Source organism: Emydura macquarii, unplaced genomic scaffold (genome assembly GCF_026122565.2).
Source record: "Emydura macquarii macquarii isolate MOO-44397 ecotype Brisbane River unplaced genomic scaffold, CSIRO-AGI_Emac_v2 contig_2422, whole genome shotgun sequence".
NCBI classification, from domain to species: Eukaryota; Metazoa; Chordata; order Testudines; family Chelidae; genus Emydura; species Emydura macquarii.
In genome coordinates, this window is record NW_027132559.1 from 35,971,895 (window position 1) to 35,984,383 (window position 12,489).

General features: G+C 38.2%; 1 protein-coding gene across 3 annotated transcripts in view; it reads left to right on the forward strand.

Annotated features, from left to right (window-relative positions):
- LOC137162440 (phosphatidylcholine translocator ABCB4-like) overlaps positions 1-12,489 on the forward strand; it is a 115,203-nt gene that overhangs the window by 76,446 nt on the left and 26,268 nt on the right. For 2 of the 3 annotated variants that reach the window (XM_067562263.1, XM_067562264.1), the window contains exons 20-23: positions 3,758-3,841; positions 4,780-4,983; positions 8,576-8,676; positions 9,620-9,760. In XM_067562263.1, coding sequence (XP_067418364.1) covers positions 3,758-3,841; positions 4,780-4,983; positions 8,576-8,676; positions 9,620-9,760 — 530 coding nt within the window. Of the gene's footprint in view, positions 1-900; positions 1,066-3,757; positions 3,842-4,779; positions 4,984-8,575; positions 8,677-9,619; positions 9,761-12,489 lie in introns of those variants that run through there. The other variant, XM_067562265.1, reaches the window with a different exon arrangement.

The following is a 12,489-nucleotide window of genomic DNA, read 5'->3' on the forward strand; positions in this document are numbered from 1 at the left end:
CTAAAATCAGGCACTTCTGAATCAGTTTAAGAGTGTCTACACAAGTGGGTTGGCTTACTTAGTTAAATCAGAGTAACTTTTGAGTGTTGACATGGCCTATCTGTATGACTTGGAGCTAGAATTACCAGACAGCAACTGTGAAAAATCAGGACAGGGGGAGGGGGATAATATGTACCTATATAAGACAAAGCCCCATATAACAGGACTGTCCCTATAAAATCAGGACATCTGGTCACTCTACTCAGAGCATAGTGTGCACTCTAGGAGCCTGATTCTGAAATTCGGACTCTTGTTCTAAGTACAATGTTTTGCACCTCCAGATAACTGCACCTACATAATGGGATTCATAATTAATTACTGCCACAAATGATGATAAAATTTACACGTCTAACCGACTGTACTCACAAAAGTGGAGACTGAGTCAAGGTCTTCTTAAAAGTTAGGCCCAAGAAGTGTAACAATCCATGGAACTCCCATATTACAGAAGTCCTCAAACAGTCCATAAAATAGCAGGAGACCTAATGCTGTCTGGAGATGCTGGCAACAGCAAACTCAGCAAAAGGACTTGCAGCACCTTTTAGAAACGGGAAGCATGCACTCCCACTACATCAGCCTCCACTTGCTAGCCAATGAGCAGGGAGGAGAAGGACCTTGTCCATGCCTTTTATCTGTCATGCCAGCCCCATTTCTGTGTGTGGCTCTGCTAGTTGCACCCTTTGTGTTCAGAAGGCCCTGCCTGGAACTTTGTGACTTCTTTGAACACTGATGTACTGGAGGTAAGGGATTGCCTGTACACTCTCCCTACTCTGATGCATCTGCTCAAAGGTTTGGACCTAAATATCTTTTTCTGTTGATGCTACCCTTATCTATTACTTTTTCTGATATTTGCTTCCCTTTAAGCCTAGCCTTGAAGAAGTATATCTCCAACTAGAGAGAACTCCATCTCATCCTCATCCCAGTCACTTCAACAAGCTCTCTTCCACAGCACCCCACTCATCTGAATGTGCTGTGAACTTCAAGGCCAAGCTGGGACCATTTTAAATTGCTATCTTGCATAGGCAGTTTATTTTTTATCTTGTTTTCACTTTATTTTCTTTAAAACAAAAAAACAAAGAATCAATGTAAAGTCAATATTTGTTCTATACAAGAAAAGACTTCTGTACTTTAAAACAAAAAAAATCAGGAAATGTAAAAGTTAAGCTTCTCACAGTAATTTTAGCTCATCCACATTATTAGTAGAGCTGAATGAATAATTGATTTTTCTGGCCAAAACTGAATTTTCATTCAAGTTGAAGGAAACCTTTCAAACATTGTTTCAAAATGAATGGTTTGTTTTGACATTTTCATTCCCTCTCCTCCCCCTGTTATTTATTCAACTGCAACTATTGACTGAATTTGACTTGTATTAGTGAATAGCATCCATCACCCTCAAAAAAACCCTGGTTAGTTACCTGTATTATAGCTGCACTTTTTGGTGAATTTACTATTCAACTGAAAAATTTCTTCCAACTCTAATCTTTACACAAATAGGCCACATCTAGCAAAGGATGCAACTCATATAACTAAAGTTAGGCATGTGCTTCAAGTGGATTCAGGACCAGGAATTTATATTTTCAATTAATTAATATGTAATGTGGATGAAATAATGTTATTGTAAAACTTTAACTTTTACATTTTCTGACTTTTCTGGTGTTTAAATAAGTCACCTTAATGTTGCATTATAGTATATTTTTTCATTTAACTCAAGAGCTACCACCTTCAAAGTGCTTTACCTAATTAATACCCTAAACATATTAACCCATATTGCTTCAGAGATATAAGAGAGTATGATTAATTAGCTCTTCTCCACCAAAATGTTATAATTATAAAATAAACAGCATGATCTTATTCAGGGGGACAAGGCAATATGCCACGTTTATTGTGAATACAAAGATTTCAAAAAGCAATTGCCTGCACACTTTCTGTCACACACACGCAGGCACGCACATGCATGTGCGCGGTTCTACAAAGATGAAGTATAGTTGCCAGCCTTTGTTGCTCGTGTTAGCCCACTGGCCAGATGGCTAAGACACGAGGGAGGGAGCAGGGGTCTGCCAGTGCACACCGATGCTCCTGGAGGATGATTGTAGAACCAAACCCAAAGTCCTCATGTTTCTGTCCCCTTTTATAGGGATAAGCTTTTATGCCATTTTATAGGTTTTGCTTTGTTATGCTGCATTTTGCATTTTCATGTGATTATTAACTGCCCATGTTTTGCAAGGATGACCATTGCTGTTGTTCATTATAGTTTATTTTGGTTTTGTTTTTTGAGGTGGATTTCAGGGTCATTAGGGTGGGCAATCTTCAGCGCCTTTTTTGTTACTTTTTGGTTTAACATACACATTTATTTATTTATTTATTTATTTATTTATATTTTAATTTTTTAATATTTATTTAAAAATTGTAACTGGAACAGGCAAGTGTTTTTTTAGAAAATTTTTTATTTTATTTAAAACATTTACTATTATTATAAAACATCCTCATTTAATATTGAATCTTTTTGTTTCAGAACATTTACTGATGTTATTTTAAGCAGTGATCTTAAAACACGTGTATTTCAATAATAGCAACAGTTTCACAGAATGATTTTTGGTAACTTTACAAACAGGATAATCAATGACCAGATATTAGTTTTGGACAAACAGATGGTGGTTTTAAACAAACTTATTAATAGTAAACAGATCACCCTACATACCCAAAATGCAAAGCTTCACAGAAACTGCTGTGGTGGTTTGTCACATACCAAAAGAATAAGGGTATTTCACATAGAATCAATATAACAGAATCAAGCTTTGGGCCTACATTTCTGCAGAATGTAGTAGGATATTGTTTTCAAGTTTTGGTACAGGGGTGTTAATAATTTTTCCAACCCTGCATAGATATTTTACAGATGTTCTTTCAGACTCCAGAAAGATTTGCCAACAGCATTCAAAATTCAGAGACTTTTCAGGGCAGACTCATCCGATGTTTTGTAGACTTCATAGGAGTTTGTTATACTGTAAAATACCTAACAGACCTGTTTTAGCTACATCAGAGAAGAAATGCCACATTAATCAGAGTTAATTTTTTAATAGTCTTTACAGTCAGTGAGTCAGTGAGACTATACTCATCAAAGTGGCAAACTTCCTAATATTAATTTTCTAATTTTCCTAATTACCAAAAATAAACTATGTGCAATCCATTTACATAGATAACACCTGCTGAAATTGCAGTTAGCACAAGAAAACGCAATTCTGTTGATGTTAATGAAAATTACTGGAATATACAGATTCAATTAATTTGCTCATCTTGAGTTCAGGGGCATGTGCAGGAATTTAAATGCCAGTGCTTTTGGAGGGGGCATATTTTGTGCCCCCACCAGGGCTGCAGAGGTGCTCTGTGCATGCCCTCCCTGCTGGGCCCCAGAGGAGTAGAGGAGCTCTGTGTCCTCCTCCCCAATTATAAGCAAGTGCCCCTGTTTGTTTTCCCCCTTGTGCAAGCCCCTGCTTGAGTTATATAATACTTTGTACTCTGGCATGTTTATTACACAAACAGGGCTCAGAAACTGATTAAATCTAAAGAACCGAAACTCCATGCACATGCAATGTCCTCTTATAACCTCAATTGATTTCAATTATCTTATGCAGCCCTAATTTTTCATTTGTTTTATTTTGTGGTTTATGGAAAGTAAACTACAGTTTTTCAGATTCTAGTAAATATATTTCATGTCATTTTGTAGGACATCAGCTGGTTTGATGACCCTAAAAACAGCACTGGGGCATTAACTACAAGACTTGCTAATGATGCCTCACAAGTGAAAGGAGTAAGTAATATAGATGGTTTTCACATTTTTCATATTTGGGTTGGCATACAGTAATGTTGCACTATGTATTTCATTTGTTTCATGACAATCCTAAATTTGGTGTCAATTGAAAATTATTATTTATCGAAAGGTTTTGGATATCACACCAATGTATTTTATAAAGATAGAGAACGTAACATATATTTACATTATAATATTCAGTACACTAGTTGTGCTTATAATCTTATTACGGTTCAATGCTGTTATCTCTACTATGAATCCAATTAACTATGAATTTATATACTCAAGGAGTCTGTCTATTTAAAGTTGTCTATCTAATCTCATTAGGTGTGTATGTAGCACCTATGGCCATAGAATCTAAAGTTCCAGTCCAACAAAGTATTTAAGCTTGTGCTTAAGTTTAAGGATTTTAATAGTCAGTGACTTCAATTGGTTTACTCACATGCTTAAAAGGTAAGCACATGCTTAAGTGTTTTGCTGTATTGGGGTCTAAGTGATGAAAATTTGGTTAGCTCAAATTCCTCCTCTGTCAGTTAGGCAATTGCATGTTCCAGCATGTTCCTGGCAGATTTTAAGTTATATTTGTAAATGCAAAAATATGAGATTTATAAACTCCCTGTTTAGCTTTTTTAGTGGAGCCTATAAATCACAATTTAGAATCTGCAGTGATCATATGGAAAATGGGGGGAGGGGGGGAGAGAGCTCAGCAGCAGAAGATAACAGGAGTAGGCAATCTAGACAGTGGAGTGATCTTCCAAAGGATATGCAGAAACTCCAATTTTCGAGACAGGTAGAACTATACTAGATAATACTCTGGGGAATAATCCTGGTTTCCAGAGATGGTCAAGTTCAAAAGTATTTTTCATGTCTAATTTCATGTTGCTGCTTTATGCAAAATTATGGAATACAGTTGTTTTATTTGGGCTTTATTGTTTCAGGCAACAGGTGCCAGACTGGCTTTAATTGCCCAAAACATAGCTAACCTTGGAACTGGAGTTATTATATCATTGGTCTATGGCTGGCAGTTGACCCTTTTGATTTTAGTCATTGTTCCAGTCATTGCCATAGCAGGAATAATTGAAATGAAAATGTTGTCTGGACATGCAAAAAAGGATAAACAAGAACTGGAAGTTGCAGGAAAGGTGGGTTCAAATGAAGTTCATCTTTCTTTTTATTTTTTTTCTGTACAGTCCTGTTTAACAGGGCGTAGTAATTGATCAAGAATATATTTTTTTCTTAGGGAAATTGCATTATTGTGTTTTGTTTTTTTCACATGTTGATGTATCTGCTAAATATGGAGATCAAAACTGAAAACATCTATTATTGATTGATATTATTTGCATTGTGGTAACACCCAGAATATGCTAAGCTCTTAAGAGCACATACCTCTTCTTTCTTTTCTTTTTTTTTTTTTTTCTTTTTTTTTTGTCCTTCCCTTCTTTCTTTTCTAGCATTGTTTTTGCTTTTTTGTTTCATCTCTCTTCAGTTTGCCCCACATCTCCCTTTTCTTCCACCTTACCTCTATCTGTCTGAAACTGTATGTACATCTTCACCATCCAAGAAGCAAGAATGCATGATAGTGACATGGTAACTGCCCACCAATTCCTTAGTCTTTTTCTGTCTTTCCTTTCCTGGATGGAAAAGAAAGAATTGAAGGAAGAGTTTAAAGAAATTGTTGAAAGGAAAAGTTGAAAGAAGTGGGATTCACTTCCTGCCAAATCTCCTGTAGGAGCAGGGCAGTTTTCTATCACTTCCCTGTTCCTAACCTCTGACAAGTTTGAGGGTCCTAACTTGGCATCCAAAGGATAGCTCTGAGTATGCCTACACTTTAAGTTGGGGGTGTGATTACCAGCTTGAGGAAACATATTTGTGCTAGATTTGATTGAACAAAATGCTAAAAATAGAATGTAGCCATAGCAGCATGAGCAGTGGGAGGGGCTAGCCACCCCGGGTACATGCCATGTGTCTGTGATGGGCATGCACGTGAGGCAGCTAACCCTTGCTGCCATTGGCACCGCTGTGCTACATTCTATTTTTAGTGCGCTAGCTCAGAGCTAGTGTTAATAGGTTTCCTTGAGCGGCTCAAAGTGTAGATATACCCTTTTGTGAGCACTTCAATCAGTGTCAACATGTAACTTAGCATGTTTCATAGCCTAGGTATCACTTGCCTTTTCTATGCTCCCCTTCCTACCATCCTACTGTGGTCACGTAGAGTTGAGAAGGAGATGGCGTCAGCTAAAGGCTCTGGACATCATAAGTCTTGTTCATAGTTTCTCTCTTTCCTTGCTTCATAACATGTAGAAAGCTGCTCAGAAGGGAGTTCCTTCCTTCCAAGCCAACCAGAAAATTTTCTTATGGGTTCCCCAAAGTTTCCTGTAGGCTTTTTCATGTAAACAAAAGGATAAATTCACTTTTACCTTCAGCTGACACAGGATTTCTCTGGAGCAGTTTCTCGGCAAGGTCAGTTCATGTATCCTGGAATATTGCGCCCTTGAGACTTGTTAAGGGTATTCATCTGTTAATCTCCCCCAGAGACATTTTAATAAATAGCTGAGAGGATTCAAGTCATCCCTGCTAACTGTCTTGTATTTACCATAAATAATAATACTTTGCACTTCTATAGCAACCTCCTTCTGAGGCTTTACAAGAACTTTACGAACTAACACATTAAGTCTTACAATGCCCCTTTGAGGTAAATAGCTATTATCACCATTGTACAGGTGAGGAAACTGGCAGAGAATTAAGGCAATTTACCCAACGTCACACAAGTGAGTGGTAGTGATAAAACATAGGCTTGGGGTTCATGTGAACTATGTTTTAACCATTAATTTCTTAGCCATGTGTGGCTTTCACCTAATTTTTCCCTTGTTCACAACAGAGCTGTATGCACAGCCAGTAGACAAATCTGTTACGTTATTTTCTGCCTTGTGCAGAATTGTTAATTGTTCTAATTGGAGATTCTTGACCTTGAGGCATATAGAGGTGTGTATTTCAACTGCGCCTTCACTACAACTACAATACACCTCAGCTGAGTCAGGGTTACTGGTGATAATGCATAAACAGAAAAACTCAGAATCAAAGATGAGTTTACTGGATTGGCAGTTAGAAAAAATATATATATTTTTTACTTGTAAGCAGAGCAGATTTGATCTGGAGTCCTTGAAAGACAAACATGAAGCCCCATTAGTATCATTTTAGAGTGACTTTTCAGAGCAGAACTGCCCTTCAGCGGCAGTCAACGGGCGTCAACTGTTCTGCTTCCCTTCTGCGCGCTGTTCTCACCTTGCTGAGCCGACAGGAACAGCATTCCCGTTGGCTCAGCGCTACACTGCTTGAGGGGGTGGACTTCCTCAGTCAGTTCCTGATCAATTGAGCAGGTCTCACTGACCGCTCAATCGATCAAGGAAGATCGATCTGGCGGTGGCGACTTTGCCACCGTCAATCTGAACATAGCCTCAGTGTCTAGCTCTTAATGTTAAACAGTTTTGTCACTGCATATTCTTATGTCTAGTTGATGTAGGCAATTATTCTGCTTTTGTTTAGAAAAAAAGACACTAATGAGGGAATAATGTGCCTGTTAAACTAGCTTTTAACTCCTATTGTCTTATCCAGATGAAGGATGAAAGTTAAATACTCATTTCAGTTATCTTTTGTTTAGTGTAGGAGGCCTATGATTTATGATCCTTGAAGTCTTCAATGGGTTACTAAGCATTTGTCACCATTAAAATAAAGTAACTTGATGACTGAGCAATTATACATATTTAATTACAAATAAAGTTAATTATAAAGGAAATGTTCTTTTGCTTACATGAGTGCATAATAGAGAAGCAATTTAAACCAGCCTCACTGGTTATTCAGAAATTACAGGTTTTGTTTTATTAAATTAGTTTTCCTCTGCATAATATTATTTTTAATTAATCACACATCCAAATAATTGCAGTTTGCTTCAGAGTCCAGGAATAACTGTGGAAGAAGCAGGAGCGCTGGAAATACAGAGCCAAATTAGTTGCTGAGTTCTACCCTCAGCTATTTGACTTTTAACTCACTGCTTCCCTTTCCTGTTTGTTACTTTCTTTCCTAATTCTGAATATTTCTGCTACTTTTGTTTCCAGGCCATCTTGTATCAGAATCTATGTTCACAGCAGGATGTGAGGGGAAAAAAAGCTTAACTAAATTTAAAATTAACTATTATTATGACCTATACTTTGACTTTTGATTATAAGAAGTCTTGCTCATATGAAATAGCGAAAAGTAATTTCCCTTAATAAACTATAGGCTCTTGATGGGATTTTTAAAAGCATCTAGGGGGCTAAGCAGCCGAGTCCCATTACCTTTCAATAGACGTTGGGTGCCTAAGTCCCGTAGCCACTTAAGAAAATCTCACCCTGTTGTATTTATTAATTGGACTTAGGTGCCAAACTGCCATTTGTGCCTTTGAAAATCTTTCCCTAATTTTTTGAAAGTGACTAGTAATTTTGGTTATCCAATTTGGGATACCTTAAAGAGGGTTGATTTTTTTCATAAAATTCTGAACATCCACTTTCTGAAAATCAGGCCATCTAAAAGTGAGCACTCATACTCACTAGTCAGTATTGAAAATTTAGTTCTATGATTTTTAAAGCATTTATCCTAAGCTTTTTTTTTTTTTTTTTTTTTTTTTTTAAACCAGGTCAGAATTAAAAATTGCAGTAGGATCTTATTTTTCTATTAATGAGCATGTGCTCTCTATTACAGATTGCTACTGAAGCCATAGAAAATATTCGAACTGTTGTTACTTTGACTCAGGAAAGAAAATTTGAGTTTATGTATGGACAAAATTTGCAAGGACCATACAGGTAATAAATATAAACTTTTTAAAGAATCAAATTTACTTTTTGTTTTAGAATTGATTGTACATTTTCACTAATAGACTAAAACAATTTATTCTCTGCTGGTATATCACAAAATTCTCCTACATCAAACCCAGTTCTAACAATAAAAATATGCAATATCTTTTGCTTCAAACAAACACAAGCAACAGCAACCATAGTTATTTCTCGTTCTTTGATTACATTAGAATTTTTTTCTACACTCTCTGATATTATTGTCATCTGCTATTGCAGTACCTGGTATGTCCTTCATCTGTTTTACTTCTATTGAAACTATTTTCTGGAAATTGAACATTTCATTTAGCAATTCTTGCAACCAGGAGTTCTGTTTTTGTTTGTATGTGTGCACTTCTGCATTGTATACTCAGGCAAAACTCTCATTAAAGCCCATGGAATTCTGCTTTCCTAAGGACTGAAGGAGCAAGTTCCAAAACTGCATAGTAGCTTCAATAGTAGACCACTGCACAGTTCAGCTATTTCATCAGACTAACAATACAGGCAATATAAAGCATCATATCATGGTTGACATAAAGCTTTGGTTGGGGCTCAAGGCAAAACAAAGAACTGTCTATTGCTCTACTGGGATTAGTCTTGCTCCTGCAGAATCAGGACTTGTTAATGATTTTCTTCAGGTGTAATCCTACCATGGATTATAAAATAATTTTAATAGAATAGTTTTCAGACTGTCAGCTGTGTTTGGGATCACAGGTATAGTGATTTCTTCCCCTACTCCCACCTTTAGATTTATTCATGAGATTGGGGAATGACCTCATCCCAAAGTACTGAGCACCTACAATTCTCACTGAAGTCAAGGGAAGCTAAGGGCACTCAGCACCTTCTCAGACATTAAAACTACAAGTAAAATACAATTATGGATATATTACATGACAATGTTCATTCTTTGTTACAGAAATTCAGTGAAGAAGGCACATATATTTGGAGTTACTTTTGGCCTCTCACAAGCAATTATGTATTTTACCTATGCTGGATGTTTTCGGTTTGGTGCCTATCTAGTGGCAAATGGACACATGCAGTTTAAAGGAGTGTTTTTGTACGTATCTTTTCCCCCATTTATTTTTGTCCATACAAGGGAGGAGATTTGTATATTGTTAGAGGGCTCATGGATCTCTGGGGTATCCAAGAGAAAACAGGTAAATTCTTCCTTTATCATTCCACCACCAGTCAAATGTATTAGCTCTAGAACAACTCATATTTGAATCCCAATATCTGCCTTTAGTTACACCTATTCAATTCTACTTAAGTCATTAGGGCTGTACGGGGGTAAATAAGGACAGAATTGAGATCTATGGTGTAAATCCTTTCCCTGCTGCCCTGGCTGATAAGCTTCCCCTTAAAACAGAATCAGTTGGATTTTGGGGGACCGAGTTGTAGAGAGAATGTGCATTCCCTACACTCTGCTCTAAGGGACTAGACTGGGACAGGGTATGGGAAGGAGTGGAAGGGAGCAAGGCCAGAAGGATTCACTGCTGTTACACAGATCCTCCGTTTCCCTCCCTCTTCGCTCTGGTCTTGAAACGTATAAGGAACTGCAGAGGACACTTCAGCCTGACTACTTCAGATAGGCACTGGTTTTAGGATTTCCCTCTCTATTCTTTTTCTGTCTGAAAGATTTTTTTCAGAAGTTGAATTAGAAGCTCATTGTATTAGAATTCAGAAGCTCATTGTACCAGGATATCATGCAGTCAGCAAGTTATTCCGTTGGTGAGCCAAAGCCCCTGCCTTTTTTGCTGACTAATTTTGTCTCATTGTTTTCTTTTACTCCCCTATCTGCTTGTATCAAGTAGTTGTCTCTTGTTTTATACTTAGATGGTAAGCTCTGAGGGCAGGGACCATCTTTTTGTTCTGTTTGTACAGTGCCTAGTGCAATGGGGCCCTGGTCCATGACTAGGGTCCATAGATGCTACAGTAATACAAATAATAATAAAAATGATCAGAGTACAGAAATTTCACATGCTATCAAACACCTTTAGTGAATAAGATAGTCATAGGTTTCCTGTGAATTTTGTGTCCGTTGTATTCACCAGAAATCAAAATCTCCCCTAAAATACATGCTAAATAATTTTGGATAAATGTTCCATTTTTTCATTTAGGTGTTTTTCACCATTAGGGAGACGTGACTAGATTTTGCCTGATGAGAGATTGACAGAACAAGTCTGTTAGAGATGACAGCTTTCTGTTTGGGGGATGATAACCTTATGAAAGTAGAACCAGGAGGACTAGAAGAATAATACATAGACCACTGTTTGTCTACATACTGACCTGCAGCACTGGCCTACATCTTGAATTAAGATCAATAAGTGATTTGCGTTATCTTCCCAAGTTGCAATGCTCCTAGTATGCATGTCAACTAAGGTCTTTATTTAATTATATATGGAATGCTGTTAGAAGCTAGTAGAGCTCTCAATGTGTCTTGTCTCAAATGTAGTGTACTGGTTTTTAAGGAAGGATTATGTAGAAATAGTGGAGGAGGTATTCTGAAATTATGGCCAATATTTAACATGCTATAATTTGCTATCTTGGCTTTGATAGTTAACCTTTCTGTTAATATAGTTCCTACAGACCCCAAATGAGATTGTAGCCCTATTGTGCTAAGTGCTGTACAAACACATGGCTAGCTAGAGTCTCTGTCAGAGTATTTGTAACCTAAATAGAAAAGACAAAAAAACATGGGAAGAAAGTGTTATTCGTATCCCAGTTTTACCGGTAGGGTACTGAGAGCTTACATGGTGTTGATTCTGCAAATGCCTACTCTTGGCTGCAGCAGCGCATACCTACATAGAATCATAGAATATTAGAGTTGGAAGGGACCTCAGGAGGTCATCTAGTCCAACCCCCTGCTCAAAGCAGGATTAACCTCAGCTATATCATCCCAACCAGGGCTTTGTCAAGCCTCACCTTAAAAACCTCTAAGGATGGAGATTCCACCACCTCCCTAGGTAACTCATTCCAGTGCTTCACCACCCTCCTAGTAAAAAACTTTTTCCTAATGTCCAACTTAGACCTCCCGCCCTGTAACTTGAGACCGTTGCTCCTTGTTCGGTCATCTGCCACCACCGAGAACAGCCTAGCCCCATCCTCCCTGGAACCCCCTTTCAGGTAGTTAAAGGCCGCTATCAAATCCCCCCTCACTCTTCTCTTTTGCAGACTAAACAAGCCGAGTTCCCTCAGCCTCTCCTCATAAGTCCTGTGCTCCAGCCCCCTAATCATTTTGGTTGCCCTCCGCTGCACTCTCTCCAACTTGTCCACATCCTTTTTGTAGTGAGGGGCCCAAAACTGGACCCAATATTCTAAATGCGGCCTCACCAATGCCGAATAGAGGGGAATAATCACTTCCCGTGACCTGCTGGCAATGCCCCTCCTAATGCAGCCCAATATGCCATTAGCCTTCTTGACAACCAGGGCACACTGCTGACTCATATCCAGCTTTTTATCCACCGTTACCCCCAGGTCCTTTTCTGCAGAGCTGCTGCCCAGCTCGTTGGTCCCCAGTCTATAGCTGTGCATGGGATTCTTCCTTCCTAAGTGGAGGACTGTGCACTTGTCCTTGTTGAACCTCATTAGATTTCTTTTGGCCCAATCCTCCAGTTTGTTTAGGTCACTCTGTATCCTATCCCTACTCTCCAGGGTATCTACCACTCCCCCCAGCTTAGTGTCGTCCGCAAACTTGCTGAGGGTGCAATCTACCCCATCCTCCAGATCATTAATAAAGATGTTGAACAAAATCGGCCCCAGGACCGACCCCTGGGGCACTCCGCTTGT